Source organism: Marmota flaviventris, chromosome 15 (genome assembly GCF_047511675.1).
Source record: "Marmota flaviventris isolate mMarFla1 chromosome 15, mMarFla1.hap1, whole genome shotgun sequence".
Taxonomy (NCBI): Eukaryota; Metazoa; Chordata; class Mammalia; order Rodentia; family Sciuridae; genus Marmota; species Marmota flaviventris.
This window is the reverse complement of record NC_092512.1, coordinates 10,889,395-10,906,597: the sequence shown is the minus strand read 5'-3', so window position 1 is coordinate 10,906,597 and position 17,203 is coordinate 10,889,395. Positions and strand designations below refer to the sequence as shown.

The 17,203-nt window shown below is 40.0% G+C and overlaps 1 protein-coding gene across 1 annotated transcript in view; it reads right to left on the bottom strand.

Moving 5' to 3' along the window:
* Nucleotides 1–17,203, bottom strand: part of Adcy8 (adenylate cyclase 8) — a 216,858-nt gene that overhangs the window by 30,440 nt on the left and 169,215 nt on the right. The window contains exon 13 of the mRNA XM_027947608.2: nt 7,917–7,995. Within this exon, the coding sequence (XP_027803409.1) occupies nt 7,917–7,995 (79 nt within the window). The remainder of the gene's footprint in view (nt 1–7,916; nt 7,996–17,203) is intronic.

Below are 17,203 nucleotides of genomic sequence, written 5' to 3'. Positions count from 1 at the left end.
ATCTTAGACTTTACAGCTTCCAGAGCTATGAGAAGCAAATTTCTGCTAGGTCTACCCTTCTGAGGTATTGGTTGGGGCAGCCTGAGCTGACTGGCAGCCTGACATGTCCGGCACAGAGCACGTGCTCTATCCTATTGGTTAGTTTGGTTTGACAAATATGTTAGAATCCTAAAACTAACCAGTGCTTGAGTGGAACTTATTATGTCTCTGCCTTTTTTCTAAGCAATATTGAAACAGTAGGTCCTTTAATCCAAGCAGCAACCCCAATAGTATGATATTATTTTCAATCCTTCTTTGTCAGATGAAAAAATCAAGCTAACATAGTTAGGTAACTTGATAAGTTCACACCCAGTTAGTGGAGAAGCCAGAATTTGAACTTAATTCCAAAACTGGGCAAAGAGTGGGTTCTTGATCACTAGACAATAAGGAAGAAATGAATGAACTATATAGTAAGATAATCATGGATTGGTGTCAGACAGATATGGCATAGAGCTCTGGTTCCACATTTGCCACTATAACCCAAGACAAGTAGTGACTTTTCTGTTTCCTCATCTATGAACTTGAGATGCTGTTGATGAACCACCTGGGGGTTTATGTGAATTACTTAGGAAGTTAAAGGTAAACAACTTACTCTCGGCACTCTTAGTTAGTTCTGTCCCATCCTGTTCTGGTTTCCCTGTGCATAAGAATTTCCTTTACAGAGCAACACTCAAGCCATTTTTATCACAACTTAGGGATGTATTATTTCAAAATCTTTAACCATTAAAATTAACAGTCTACTACATGTAGTTAGATGTCCTAAATTGAAGGGCTTATGACTAGTTGCTTTGCTATGTCTTACTTTAGAATCCTAGAAGATAACAACAGTATAAAAGACAGGCACAGGTTATTTATTCAATAATAGCAGAAGCTGAAACAATCCAAATGTTCATTTTGTTGATTGAACAAACCATAGCACATATATACAACAGGACACAGTGCAGCTATAAATAGGAAGAGTGATTCTCTATACTTTGATGAGCTGTTCTCTAAGGGAGAAATGCATGTATTACGTGCTATCACTTGTCTAAAAAAGGAAAGTTTCTCTCTTTCTCTCTCCTCTTACACTCACATTAATCCGTCTTAATTTGTTTACTGAAAAACTAAAGTGAAAACCATAAAAAGCTGTTATCTACTAGATGAGAGAGGGAACAGGAAACAGAATGGAGGAATAAAGCTAGAATCCAAACTTAAAATTCTGTCTTGTTTTGAGTCAACTTTAGAATCATGGAAAATTTTTTACTTAATTATAAAACTAAATAGATTTTAAAAGTGTCTATAAAAGTAAACAAGTAAATAATGAACCTTCATCTCTAACCCATGGAGAGAAAATACGTATGCCTGATGTTTTTTTAAACAATAATTTGATGGCCCATTCCTAGATGAAAATACCCTAAGGATAAAATGAATTCCAATAAAATGTTAAAACTTGTTACAATAATCGTATTGTAGGTGGTAATATTTGCATTAGTATTCTTAGACTATTGTACAGTAAAGCAAATGGGCAATTGTGTTGTTGTCATTGAAAACTGGAATTCTGGGGAAGAGGAAATAGCTGCAGATGTAAATCTGGTGATATTAAAAAAGCCCCAGGTCCTCAATAAGAAAACAAGGACCACTGTGAACTTGAGGTGTGCATTTCCTAGCTCCTCCCACTGAAATCAAGGCCCAGAGAATGGAAACCTAGCAGCAACAATGGGCACCCAGAGCTTCCAGACTGTGATTTCTTAATATTGGTTTCTATAAAAATAATCCTTACTCTTTCCAGAAGTGGTTCAGTTTTAGGACAGAAAATTTAAAAATCTAGAATATTTTTTTTCATGCCATAAACAAGGAATCTCTCTGAGACTACTAACTCCAGTACTAAAACGGATCTAAAAGCCAGCTTGCATAGGCTTCCAGTTGTCAAAGACGTGAGAAATTAGGCTTTACTAAGAATAATAATTGCAATGGATGGGAACACCAGAAATACACTAAAATGCATAAATTCAGAGTGGCACTTAAAAAGACAAAATCTCATCCGTCGCTTCTGAATGGTGCTAGGGAACAAATTTATCAGGGAACTCATAGGAACCAAACTCATAGGTAAAGAATTCAGCATTTATCATCGCTTCCTGACTTGTATTTCCAGGTAAGAGTTGGTGAGGAGATGGTTCTTTTAAATAATGTATTCCAGCTAATAAATTATGGACTACTGATAGGATTAGAATGTCACTATCTAGTGAACAGATGAATACAGGCTATTACCAGCAGCTGCTAATATCACAAAAAGAGAGACAAGGAGACATTATCCATCTTCTAATTATAGTTAAATATTTTTGCAGGAAAAAATTGAAACCAAATCTCATCAAGTTTCTAGATAAAACAACTAATTCAAGATAAACCTATGAGAGAGGAAAGTGTTAAATAACTTTAGGGGGTGCAGTGGACAAACTCTGAACTAGGAGGACTTCCACATGCCCACTGGCCCTCACAGAATACTGCAAAAAAAAAAAAAAATGATGGAGGTTGATCCTGCAGATTTAACAGATGTATCAGCCAATGGCAATACACAGACTTTATCTGGATTTCCATTCCAATAAACAAACTTAAAAGATACAATTATAAGTTAACCAAGAAATGGAAACATGGCTTAGAGATTTGACAATATAAATGAATTGTGGTTTTCTTTTTACAAGTGTATTCTTTTAATTGTGATCAGGTTAAAAATCTCACTTTAGACACATACTGAAGTCCTTACAGATGAATGATAGGAGGTTTGGAATTTTCTTCAAAATAATTGGAGGGAAGGAGATCAAGGGGCAAAATAAATAGGGATACAGATGTAACAAGGCTGGATGTAAGTCAATGTGACCTCGGACATGCTTTTATTAACTCTTGTATGTTTTTGAAATTTCCCACAACACCTCCCCCCCAAAATAATCATGAGCGGAGGCAGTGGCTTGTTCACAAGAATGCTAGTCCTGGGTGCTCCACCAGGTAGCTGGGTGGCCTTGGGAAATTCATTCCGCTTGTTGATTTCCTTTCTCATGACTAAGGCTGATGGCCCCTAGCCTGTCTAATTTAAGAGATATGGATTATTATATGGAACTATTATTGGGATCAAGTGACATGATGCACACAAAGGCCATCTGAAATGTCTAAAATATAAGATTGCAAGGTGTTCCTATAATTTAAGGCATCTGTGGATGAAATGAGATCAAAAGCTCTGCTTTGATCATTTTCGCTTCCAGATTCAAGAGCATCAGTTTTGACTTCTATGATTGCAGCACAGCATTTTCTCACCCATAACTATTTCCCAATGAAATGCTTTTTTTTTTTTTTCATTAAACATGCATGCTTCTGGGGCTGGGGTTGTGGCTCAGTGGTAAAGCACTTGCTTATCATGCATAAGGCACTGGGTTTGATTCTTGGCACCACATACAAATAAATAAAATAAAAGTCCATCAACAACTAAAAAATATTTAAAAAACAATGCATGCTTGGTCGAAGTAGGAGGTACTTGTTTATTTCTGTCCTGTTGAAGTGCCCTCATGTAAAGGAATTCAACTTGGAAACATGAATAGGGAAATATGGAGGCCTGGGTTTCACCTAAGCAAGAATTTTCCAGTTATAAGAACACCGTTTACTTTTCAGCCTGGTGACTGAAGGTAGATGCATTGAATGCAGATGCACAGAGACCATGCTGTCCAAGCGCAGACAGCGTCAGGAAGGCAGGTGGCAGCTGGTATTAAAGCTCACAGAAGGTAGGCTTTCCTCTTCCATTTACTAAATAAAGGTCAAGTACACCTATTACCTGCTGGATGCCAGGCAGAGGAAGATGAGTGAAACAGTCTCTGTCTCTATTTACACATAGCTGAGTGGTGGCTGGAGGGCACCAAAGGAAACTTCAACACCAAAGGGGTCACTTAACACAGTGCAGTTAGTGTGGACATGGAGAGAAAAAATAAAGCATAAGGGAGACATGGACACTGATATTTTAAAAGTAAAATTTCTTTAACATTTGCTCAAAAATATCATTTGAATGGGAGGGCATGCTCTTTCCTGATTTGCATGCAGTCATCGAGGAACTGGCCACATGAAAAAGGTGCTGAGCGAATAAAGCCATATTGTTGCTGTATTTTGTGGCAGGCTTTTCACATCATGACAGCCACTGCTGACGGAGCCCCTGACTTGCTCAGGCTCCGTTGCAGGCACTTCATGGCATTCAAGCTCATTCAGTCCCGTGACAGCTCATCGAGGCAGGCGCTTCATTATCTCCATTTCACAGGTGAGGGAGTGGGCACAGTAAGGTTGAGGCAATTTCCTAAGGTCTCAGAAGTAGAGGCTTTGAATCCAGGGCATTCTGACTCTGAGCTGTGACTCTTAACTCCTATACTGTATGGAATGACCTCTTTCAGCAGGTCGCTAACTCTGACAGATGACTTATCATTGCACTTTTCAGATAAGAGAAAAATGACAGCTCTGGGAAGTTGTGTCTCAAGGTCACTCACGCTCCAAATGGCATTGCTGGAACTCAAGCAAGAATATTAGGTTCCACAATATTAATGTAGATAATAACCAAACTCTGTTGAATTATTTCATTGGAATTTATGATTTTCAAAGAGAGGATATGGGAATATACACCTAAGGAAGGCAAAGCTAATACATGATGTTTAAAATGAATAAATTCAAAATAGCAATATAACATCATCGTGCTCTATGGAAACAAATATCAGAAGACTAAACATGGTTACTTAGGGGGTTTGAAAGGTCAAGGGATGGTTGGACAAAAAGTCTTTTCCTATACATCTTTTGTTATTATTTCTTAATGACTTTCTAAATTCCTTTATATATTACCATAGTATATTACAATGATGACCAATAATATATGTACACATAAATATATATACACATAAATATATATATATATATATATATATATATATATATATATATATATATATATATATATATATAAACATTGGGTTCCAAGGCTTGGGTCTTCTGAGCCACGCAGTCCCCAACATCTGTCTTTCACAGACCCAGGAGTAGGTGACTGGAGGCATGACCTTATGAATCTCTGTCCCCACGCACAGGTGTGGCTTCCTCTTCTGTAAATGGAGGTGCTCAGGCACTGTGAGTGAATCAGGCATGAGCTGGTGGCATTTGGCGTTTGCTATCCCTCCCTGTCCAACATTCAGAAGTTCACCTTCTCAGAAGAGGAGGAAGTATTTGGCATAACACTTCCACACATGTGCAAAATGAAAATTCCCAATTCTTCAGTTGCCTAACTGCCTGTATCACTCTGGGGTTGTCTCATCATGCCTGCCCCACCCACCCTGCTTTGGCACACCCGGCATCAATGGGCAACATTCAGGCTTTATTAAAACACAGGGCTGCTGAGTCACAGAGGAACCTGGTGGGAGTAGGTCACAAGGTCAGCAGTGGGTGGGCTTGATTCTGGATGAACAGGGGCCTGCCACTTGCTATAAAGAGGAGACACTCGAAGGGATGCAGTCCTGCTGAAAGCAGCTTCTAATATAGGGAGGCAGTGGCATGAGGTAGGGACAGAATGGAAGCAGAAGGTAGAGCACTTGGATTCCTGTTTCAGAATTGTTCTTATTGGCTTTGCAACTCAGGGCCTCAGGAGATGGAGTCTCTTCTCCTGTCTTAGGGCTAGACAGATAACAACATCTTCCCTGTTGGTGACAGAGGCTTATTTTCAAAGTAAAATATTAACCAATGATTTTTAGCTCTTATATGTGCAAGCCATTGGGCTAAGTATATTGTAATTATATGCTCACACAATACTATCACAACAGAGGAAGTAGAACCTGTTATTAGCATTTCCATCTTGTAGGTGAGGAAACAGATACAGAAAGTTTAGTAAACTGCTGAAGATCATGTACCTACTAAGGAGCAGAGCTGGGGTTTGGGTGCCATCTGCTAAAGCTAATACCTATAACTGATGGTTGTGAGATGTAGTTATGTAATTCTAAGCCTTTTGAAAGTTAGAAATAGAAGGGAAAAATTATCAGATGTCACAAGTTTTCAGACTCCAGTGAAGCACTTAAGCATTCTTACCTTACACATAATCTTAACAGGATTAGATTATCTGATTTTCCTGCACAAATGTAAAGTGGGATATATTGATTTGGAGTGTTAGAAGCTTAGCATTTGAGAAAAGGGGAACTGTCAAGGCACAGGTAATTTCTTAGGGTAACAGAGGAGACAGAAACACATTATTATTATGGAATGAGAACTCTTACCACAAATTTGTTCTTTCAGCTCTTTCTGGGGATTTCTCACTTGCCATTTTGAAACCTGTGTGATGGAGTGAGTGCATCTCTGGGGGTGCATCTCTGCCTTGTCTAGTTTTGTCCTCATTGCCCTCAAATGGATTTTAGTTTGCGTGTCCTTCTGTAAAAGGAGGCCACCCAGACCTAGGAGACAGGACACCTGTTTCCAGAGATGGTCAGAAATACCAAGGAATTCTGGTAATGGCTAGACTTTGACATTTGACTTTGTGTTTTATCACAAATTCCATCAAAAGGTAAAAAGCAGTCACTGCTTTAACCATCCCCCTTATTATGAGTGACTTTCCATATGTATGTCTCAATTCTCGGGAGTTTTGACTATTTAATCCCTGGTTTCCCAGGGTTGTTGCCTCCCTGTTTCCATGGTGATTTCCCAGAGATGTTCCTATTTCTGCTCTGGCTGTCAGCCTTCTTGGTTTGCCTTACTTTTTCTAGTTACTCTTTTTGAAATGCACACAGACCAGAGAAAGATGGACTGGGATCCAGAGCCCAGCGACGAGGCTGATGAGGCCAGGTTTACACAGGGAGAGAAGACCTCTCCAGAGTCTGACCGATCACCGGTTGGAATCTGCCTGGATAAGTCCCACTGGCCTCTGGGAGTAGGCAACACCTCCTGAGTGAAGCCTGCTGGGAGGCGCTTTGCAGAGTAGCTCCTTCTGGCAAGACCCTGGGCAAGTGTGTCCAACACCTAACACTTCTGCATTATTTAGAGTTCACTCTCCTCTTAGAAACTCTGCCAGGAATGGGGTTTTGTGTAGTTCTTCCTCACTCCAGATCCCAGTAAAGGACAGGGGCTCAGAGTCTGAGGATGTAGCTCAGTGGTGGAGTGCTTGCCTAGAGTGAATGAAGCCCTGGGTTCCATCCCCAGCACCATGAAAAAACAAAACAAAAAAATCAAAACCAAACAACTAGGGACTCAGAGCAGAGTCAGTGTGGTAGGTAGGCACTTTTTCTAATCAGGACAATTTAGCAATGAAGTTTTTCCTCGACATGTACATATACACACACGAAGCAGCATACAAAACCCCATACACAACCATCTCAAAGAGTCCTCAAACCCTAGACACAACCATCTCAAAGAGTCCTATGTGGATGTTACTACTTTGAGAGTCAAGGCGCCGACTCTCAGGAAATAAATAACTTATCCAAGGCCACAGCTCCTGAGAAGAGCTGGGCCAGAACCCTGCCTCTGCTGATCTTCCAGCCTGAATGTTTACCCAGCACAGCACACACCTTCTCTAGCAATAATTTTCTCCAGGCAATAGATTTGGGAAGGATCCCAGTTTGCCTCAGGCAGAAATCAAAAACTCTTTTATTAGGAAAATGTTCTTTTTTCCTAATGTCAGTTTGGAAGGGATGGGCTAAAAGGACTTTAAAGCCACACACTCACGACCTCATCTTCTCTAGCTTAGTCTTCCATTAGGTGATCTTCAATAGACATTGATTCATTAAATGTCACAATTGATGCAAACAGCTAATAGTCATTTGTCGCAAAGAACAGGAAAGGCATTGCAGGGCAGTTTCACGGCCACCGAGAACGTGGGTGGCCAGGGTAGCTTGAGCAAAGTATTGTGTTACCTGCTGTCCGTGGTAGAACACAGCAAGGAGGAACATGGCCATCAGCAGCAGGGAGGCCTCCTTGGTCCCCAGGAAATCTCTGTGGGAAGAAGAAAAACAATATGGTGGTATGGAGGGACTTCAAGGATGCTCCCATGGAAACAAGTTTGACCAGGAGTGGGAGAAGAAGAAAGTGTCTTCTGAGCACCCACCATGAGATACAGGCTGCTCTGCGGGTTCACGCATCAGCTTTTCAGCAACCAGGGTCCTCTAAGCAGTGGAGGTCCCCAGGACATACCTGGTAGGAGAGATTCTAGAGCCCAGCATCTAGACAATGTGCCCACATTAGTAACGTCTTCTATTTGCAGGTACTTTTTTTAGATCTCCAAGAGCTTGTATGCCTTCTCATCACAGAAATTCATGTGAAGACTTACATCCTCTGGCCCCCTTTTTGGGATCCGATCCTCTTTAGAAGACCACTGTGAAATCTTTGTTTGTGACAGTCTTTATTTTGAGTGCTTTCATGCTTAGATTTTTGTTTCCATCTCACAAGTTGGACGCTGTTTTAAACCTTATGTCATCTTTTTAAATCCCTAGATCAAAAAAAATCAATTCTATATGTCAAGGAGTACTGTTTCCTCCATTTTAAACCTTATGTCTCTTAGTAAACCCTTTGCTCCCTTGGAGCTGTCTCTTGCAGGAGTGTACCTCAGCACTAGATCCATGAGCCTTGTGGGGAAAAGCTGGGGAGGGGGCACTGACCTGGGCTCTCTAGAAGACCCAGCTGCAAAGGCCAGTGGCAAGGATACACGTTCGCCCCGACATGACCTTCATCCATGAAGGGAGTTCGGAGGTCCAGGGAATCCCTGGCTTTATTCTCAGTTCTTCCTCAGTTCTTCCCCAGCATGGGGTCTTCTCAGGACATTTTGGGCCAGGAGGAAAAAGGCTTGGAGGAAGCAACATTGGACTGTGAAGTGGACATGTGGAGATAAAGCCTGGACGGGCTTTCACTGGTTAAAGAAGGAAACCCCAAATAAAAATATTCAAGTACAAATTATCTCTCCGTAAGATGTGGTTTGTCTTAATATGACCTAGGGTTGTCTCTGCCCAGGTTTCGCCATCTCAGGCAGTGCCCCCCCATCCATTCACCCAGGTCCTTGAGCCTAAAGCAGAAATAAAACTAGGGGTCAGTCCTCACCACCCCCATCAACTCAGAGCAAATCCTGTCACCTCTACCACCAAGTACCGCCAACCTGATTCCAACTGCCACCTTACATCCCTTCCTACAGTCTACTTTCTACAGTGTTGCCAGAATATTTTTTTTATCACTGAAACCAAATCCTATCACTCCTTTGTTTAATCCTTTCCCCAACACAAGCACACATACGTAGCCTCAGAATTCACTGGAAAGTAACTCTGATGTGGCCTAAGGACATATGGGGCTATCACAGATGAGAAGCAGTACCTACAGGGAGAAGAGCAGGGTCCATCCAGGTGTGTGAAGGCCATCATACGCTTTCCCTTCTCTCCTCTTGCTGGAGACTAGCAGGTGCAGCACAGGGAAACAGGGCATGGACTCAGCTACCCACACTAGCTTCTCACCTACCTTTCTACTGAAAGGCCCCCTCCAACCTAAAGTAGGTCAGGACCAGTACGGCTCCCAAGGTTAGTGCAGGATTTAGGAATGGAAATGTGCACTGTCTTGGAAAGGTATTGTGTGTGTAGAGACCATGAGGACCAGAGAGCTCTGGGGACTACAGTAGGATTCAGCACCCTAGTTCCATCTGCTTTTCCTTGGAGATAAGATGCTAATAATGGACCTTAATATGTTTCTTATCTATGGCCCCAGAGAAGCACATAATTACTGAGCTTCTAGTGTGTGGTAGTCATACACTGGGAGGCAGAGATAAAGAAAGCACATTGTCTCTGCCCTCAAAATAGACCACTAAGAGAAAGAACAAATACATAGATAATTTTATAATATGATAAACTCCATGGAACAGATATATCCTCGTTGCCACGGGAGTGCTTGGGAAGAGAAAGTAACCCAGGCTGCGTGTCAGGGAAGAATTAATGGAGGGTAAGACTTGAGGAGGAAGGGGTGGGATGTGTTCCTTAAGTTCAAGACACATCTTGCTTGGCCAGCTGAGTTAACAAGCCTCTAGGGCAGGGATAATAAATAAATGCCACATGTCATGTTTGAGGTCACATGGAGACTCAGTAAGAAAGTGTTCATATCTACTGGAGCTGCCCAACAAGAGAGCTGAAGTGCAGAGGGTCGGACTCTCGCCCATGTATCTTCACCCCTGCATTTTAGGGATGAGGATTCATTTACGGATTCCTGAACTCACTCACCATGGGGCTTGTTTTGAGGGGACAGGAATATTTAATGATCATCTTTTCTTTGCTTTTTGTCACTTTGTTCTCTAGCTCCTGAAGTTTGTGGATCCCTGGGAAAATGATTCAGGCCCTGAACTCTTTGAACTCTTGCAGAAGCAGGATGCAGTCTTGGCTCTGCTACCCATCAGGTTTTGAGCTTGGGCATGTCACTTATTATCTCTATGTCACAGTTTACTTTGTCATCTGTGCATGACTCCAATAATGTTTACTATACAAATATGAGGACCTTCTGGCCCCCGTCTTCCTCTCCCACCTGGGAGGTGCATGGGGCTGGTGCTTCTATAGATGACTCCTGCACATTGCTTGGTTTGATTGGAAGATGTCCTAGGTGTGGTGCCTTCTGTGAATCCACGAATATGTCCCAAGCTCCTGTTCTGCCTGGTACTTCTGAGATCCTTTTCTTTGTGATGCAGGAAACTTATTTTAAGCCCAGTAATTTATCATTGGAAACACATTTTCAAGAGAAAACACAAATACCTCTTGAGTCATTTTGAAAGTAGTGATTGACCAAAAATAGAAAGATGACTAGATGAAACTCAGAAGCAAAAGTAAAGGAAAACTGTGAACAATCTTGAGTGTTTAGCTGTACTTCAGATGAAAAAAAAAAAAAAAAGCCCAAGTAGAGACTGGAGAATATGCACAGTAAGTCAGCCAGGCTGAGAAACATCCCAAAGAAATTATGCTTTGAATTTAGAAGGGTTTTTTTGTAGCCTCTCTAATTCTTTGAAAAACTTCTAAGAGAGCCAAATGGCTGAATTCTATACCATATTATAATACTTCACTTGATATGGAGTGTTGAGGACCAAGGACATTTTAAACTGATTTATTTGGATTAATAAAATCACTGAGTAATACTGCCGTCTTCCCATGCTAACATTTTTGAAAGAACATCATTAATCAAAACATGTAGAATAATGAAATTCTCAGGGTTATGAAAATCTTTAGAGAGCACCTTATCTGATGTATCTTAAAGATTAGTATTACATTTGAATATTACTCATTAAAGAAGTATTTATGATAATTGTAGTAATTTTGGGAATTTAAAATCTTACCAATAAGAAAATAAAAATTATCCTTGGAGTCAATGAAGTGTCATTTTCTTTTACCTCATGAAAAAATGTTGACAAATGCAGGATTCTCTGGTGTATACTATTTTGTAACTTTATAACATTTTAACTCATAATATTTTTTCATAGTATTTAAATTTAATTTTATACCTTCATAACATTTTCATAATTTATACTTTTGAACTTAGTATAAATCATGAAAATAATTCTATGTCACAAAATACAATGTATATTTGGTAAATCCACTCAGTTCTGTAGTATGTGTATCAGACACAATATAATATCACTTGCAAGCCTTTTATTTTATCAGCAGGAGACTGTGGACCAGAGAGAAGTTACTTCTTCATGGTTACACAGCTCATCTGTGTCACAGCTGGTTGGGAACTCACATGTCAGCTGCCAAATTCAGAGCATTCAGTATTGAGCATTCAACTCTAATTTTTTAGTTTTGTTATTAGTTCCCATCCGCCTCCATGGAACCCATACTAGACCATCCCATTTTAATTTATCTTTTATTCTAGTGCATATTAATGATATACATTTGTTAGGTGCTTATTTTCTATTACATCTGAGATGGTTACTTCTGGCTTTGTCATATCAAAAATAATGGGCTATGATCCTTATTGTGGAGAAGGAGAAACCAAAACTCAGGTGTTAAGTAAGTCATTCTAGTTCACAGAGGTAGTGCAAGGTGGCAACTTATCAACCCAGATCTCAGTTATCTTTTTCATAATTCTGTCCTACATGCAGCTACTTACTGTTGCTTGACCCTAAGCCCCTAAATGGTGGATATGATTCTTATTCATCTATGACTCTGTAGCACCTGGCCAAAGCTGATGACAGAGGGTAGTTGTGTTGACTGGATAGGCAGGTGGATGAATGGAGTTTATGTGATGTTGGATGGATGCTATTTGACTTCCACCCTGTATGTGGGCTATCTATCTTTTGGGTGTTCATTCCTTATCTATGATGAATGCTACATGTGGATAAGTGGGACAGAATTGACATTGTAAGTTGTGGGATCATGTGCAACATAGAAATGTAGGAGGGCTTTTTGGAAAAATCATTAAGTTTCAAGATGATGACAGCAGAGCATTAAACCAATCACAGAACCTTTCTGAATGCAAATGGGGATCAAAGTGATAGCAATTTATGTGAGAAGAAACCTGTTCTCATGCCACGTGGCTTCTAGATTCTGCCAGCATCAACTTTCATTGGTTTTCTTTGAAAGTGCTTCCCTATGTGTTTTTCTTGATATTATCTATTCCAACTCATTCTCACTTGTGAGAGCCTCATCTGGTATCACATTTAATGTCTGGAATGCCTTCAATACATGACACTATCGGGATAGTCTTGTCAGGATGATTTGGTAACTGTGGCTTATCTAGCCTGGAGACTGCGAAGAACCCCCTTACTCATGCTGTTTAGCCCCAGAAGCCTGAAAGGAGAATGAGAAGGGTCAGGAAATGAAGCATCTGAATGTGTGTGCATGGGGGATGTGGCAGAGTGGAGGAGTGAATAGAGAAATAGAAGATAAAGATGGTACTTGCTCCTTTTAGAAGGATCTACTTTGTAACAATAAGTTCATGGTAGATGTTGAGAGATTTTGTAGATTAAAATAATGTCCTTATAGATCAGCTGGAAGTGAAGAGCAGCATGAGTACTGTTATTGTCACTCCCAGACTTCAGTGTGGATATTGGAAGGAGACCTGTTCTAGCACCACCAACACATACAAAGTGGGCCAGTTATTACTAGAGCCAGAGAAGCTGATACCCTTAGTAAGCATATTGTGCTGCCTTTCTACATTAGCAATGTGGCCACTCCTGAGTAGAAGCAAGAGTCAAAAATAGATTCTAGGCTTTCTGACTTGTATTATAATATATTCCACTATTTGCTTATCTTTAAAGAAATCGACAAGGCATCAGTGGCACAGAAATAATCTTTTGTGATTATCAGAATGTGTAGCTAATAAAAACTATGAAAGGGTAAGGATAGAAAATGTTCTGGAACAAGCTAGAAAGGTTAGCCACACGGAATCACATTAATTTTGAAGCAAGACATGTAAGTCCAAAAGCAAACTGTTCATATGAATGGGCAGCACATGGTTTAAGGACACCAGTGACAAAAAAATTGTAGGGGTTTTAGATGAGAGTAATAAGATTCCGAATGAGCTAATGTTCCTTTCAGGTACTCAGTCACTTAATTCCAGAAATATTCAATTGGACACCTACTGCCAGATACTCTTAAGTGCTGAAATATAAACATGAGAAAAAGTCCTTGCCCTCAAAAGCTCCTGTTCTAATGGAAGGGGAAGACATAGAAATTAATAACTGCAACATAGAGAGGTAGGGGCACTGACAAAAATTATTCACATGGATTAGAAAATGGGAAGTGATTAAAGAGGGTTTCACCAAGGAGACTGTCCTTGAGAATGATGGGCTGGAATCTGGGAGACAGAGCATCAGGACAAGGACATTCATTCAGAAGCTCAGGAGGGAAGAAGCACGTGACTTCCTGTGCTTAGAGAGTGTGGGCTTCCAATGCTGACCTGTGAGTCATAGGGGATAGATTGAAACAGTCAATGTGGGCCAGAAGAAGAAGAGCTTGGAAATCCTCAACAAACTAGTTGAACTTTTAGCCTCTTATAGTTAAAGGGAGCCCATGAAGGGTTTTAAGATGTGTGAATTGACCAGATGGTTTTGGGATGGGTGAACTGAGAATAGATGATAGGAAACCAGTTAGGGAATGGAAGTCCAGAGATAAGGATGAGGAACTTTCTAGAGTGACAGTGTTTGTGATATGAAGCCATTATGTTTAATGAAATGTTAGCATTAATCAATTGCTTATTCTATGAAGACTTTGTGCTAAGACTCTATTATCAATTAGATTCTTTTTATATGCTCACTATTTTAATTTTCTTCATGGATGAGAAAAACAGGGCTCAGAGAAGTTAAATAATTTTAAGTGAAATTGTTCAGCATCACAGTTGGTAGAGGGGAGTGCTGAGATTTGAATCCAGCTGTTAAATTTGTACTCACATACATTATGACATATGGGCTTCCCTGCAAGGGATTCTGGGGAAGATGAATATCTAGGGACTGATAAGATGCTTGGGGTAAGATGCCTTTTGTTTGGGGGCTCAGTGTTATCTACTGAGACACAGGCTTGCCATGGAAGGAATCCAATGAGTAGATTGGGAGACACCAGTCTAAAGTATTTGGGACTGCTCCAGAGGAGCAGAATCTGCTCTGTGCAAGGTTCTCCATGCTTTCCATCTTTTATATTTTACCTGCTGAAGGACACCTAGAAATCATCAGCAGGAATGTCCCTGGACTAGTGTGAGCTCCTAAAGAATTTGTTTAGTCTCATCAGCAGAAGCAGCCTAACTGCCAACTGGACACCATGGTTGTTAAGCCACTGTCTGTAAAGCTGCTGAGACAGAAGGCTGACTGACTGAGCTCTTTTATTTCTTATTAATTTACTTTGATTGACAGCAGAGAGTGAAGCAATACAAGACTAACCAATGTCTGACCTCAAGTCAGGAAAAAGCTGAAAAAAGCTCTTGATCATCAGCAGCAATGAACTTGGGGTTATCTCCACTTTTACAAGGGCTTACTTAACAATGCAACTGCAAACTTCTCTTGAGGACATCAGAGCAGAATTCAGAACTGCACTTCTCTCCCTAGAAGGAGGAGATAATAAGAATGAACACACACTGAGCATCTACTAAATGCCAGGCATTTTGGAATCCCAGAATAGCCCTGGAACAATGGTATAGATGGAATTGTGTTCCCCTCAAACTCATATGTTGAAACTCTAACTTCCAGTATAGCTGTATGTGGAGACAGCATCTAAAAAGAGATCCTTAAGATCAAATGAAGTAATCAAAATTTGGGCTTTAATCTAATAGGCCTGGTGCCCTCTTAAAAAGAGGAAGAAGCACCAGTGTGCTTTCTTGCTCTCTCTCACACACATCATTTAAAGTCCTAGCAAGAACGTGGCCATGTGCAAGTCAGGAAGACAGCCCTCCAATCAGCTGGAATGCAATCAGATGAAAGCCATTCTGAGACTTTTCACCTGAATCTTGGTCCAGTCTGTGGGATGTTGTGATGGCAGCTCAAGTCAACTAATAGAGTACATCTATTCCACTTCACCTGTGAGCCAGGTCCAGAGATGGGAAGTGATTTTGTAAACAACAGAATCTGGATTTGAAGCTAAAGCCAGGACTTGTTGCATTAGTGCAGTGCTTCCCTTCCAGTGAATAAAGTTCAGGGTTTCATTTTTACAACAAAGGTGGCCCATTTTATTCTCATATCTCTTTGCCTTCTTTTGTGCTCATTTCTGTTTGGTCATGGGACACCCTTTGAACTTCTTACCTAATTTGGAACTGTTTTGACTTTCCTTGTGCCCTGGCAATATGGCGGGCAGTTCTTCAACCCTCTTTTAAAAAGATTCATGCAGCATTTACATGCATTGCCTTTAGAGATGGAAAGATTCAAGTTTGAATCCAGATCTATTATTTATTGGCCATGCACACTCAAGGAATTGTTAACCTCTCTTAGCCTATGTTCTTTAAAATGTTACTGTGAAGACTTAATAGGGGGAAACACATAAAATACACCACACATGTGTGTAACAACCACCCATTAGTACCTACCAATTATAAACTGTTATATCTTGGTTACTGTGAAGAATGCTGAATTGAAAATGAGAGAGCAACCCAAGTGTCCATCAAAAGATGAATGGATAAAAAAAAGTGAAAAAAAATGTGGTACATATTTACAACAGAAAGCTACTCAGCCTTAAAAAAAAGGAGAAACCTTTCTATTAGCTACAACATAGATGAATCTGGTGGACATTATATTAAGTGAAATAGGCCAGGCACAGAAAGACAAATACTCTTTTTTTTGGCACTTATATATAGAATCTTAAAAAAGTTGAATTTTAAGAGGGAGAGATAGGGTGGTGGTTACTAGGGTCGGGGGTAGGAGATTGGGAGATATCGGTCAAAGGAGACACAATTTCTATTAGACAACGGACATAATTTGAAGAGATCTATGGTACAACAGGGTGACTATGGTTAATAACAACATATTTTATTTTATTACTATAATTTTTTGGGCACCAAGGACTGAACTCAGGGGTACTCAACCACTGAGCCACATCTTCAGCCATATTTTGTACTTTATTTAGAGACAGGGGCTCACTGAGTTGTTTTGGGCCTTATTGTTGCTGAGACTGGCTTTGAATTCAAGATCTTCCTGTCTCAGCCTCTTGAGTAGCTGGTATTACAGGTGTGTGCCACCGTGAGTGGCTAACAATGTATTTTAAATGTGAAAATTTCTGAAGAGTAGATTTTTAATGGCTCTCACAACAAAAAACTAAGTATGTCAGCAAAAGCATATTAATTAACTCAATTTAGCTATTCTAATATATATATATATATATATATATATATATATATATATATATATATATATATATATACACACACACACACACACATATCAAAAATCCTTTTGTACACTATAAATGTACACAATCTTTATTTGTCAATTAAAAAGAAAAAAAAAAACTTTTGTAAATTCTGTAAGAAATATGTGAACAACCCCATAGAAAATAGGGCAGAGGACATGACCTGGAAATTTTAGTAAAAGGAAGCTCAACTAGCTAATAAGTAAATAAAAAGATGCACAAGTTTATTCATAATCAGGAAACTGCAAATAAAAACAGTGAGATCAAGTGCAGTCCCATAAATTTGGCATGATTTAAAAAGTCTAGCTATGGTGTGTGGGAGAATAGGGGGCAACAGGACACTGAGCATAAGAGGGAAATCATTC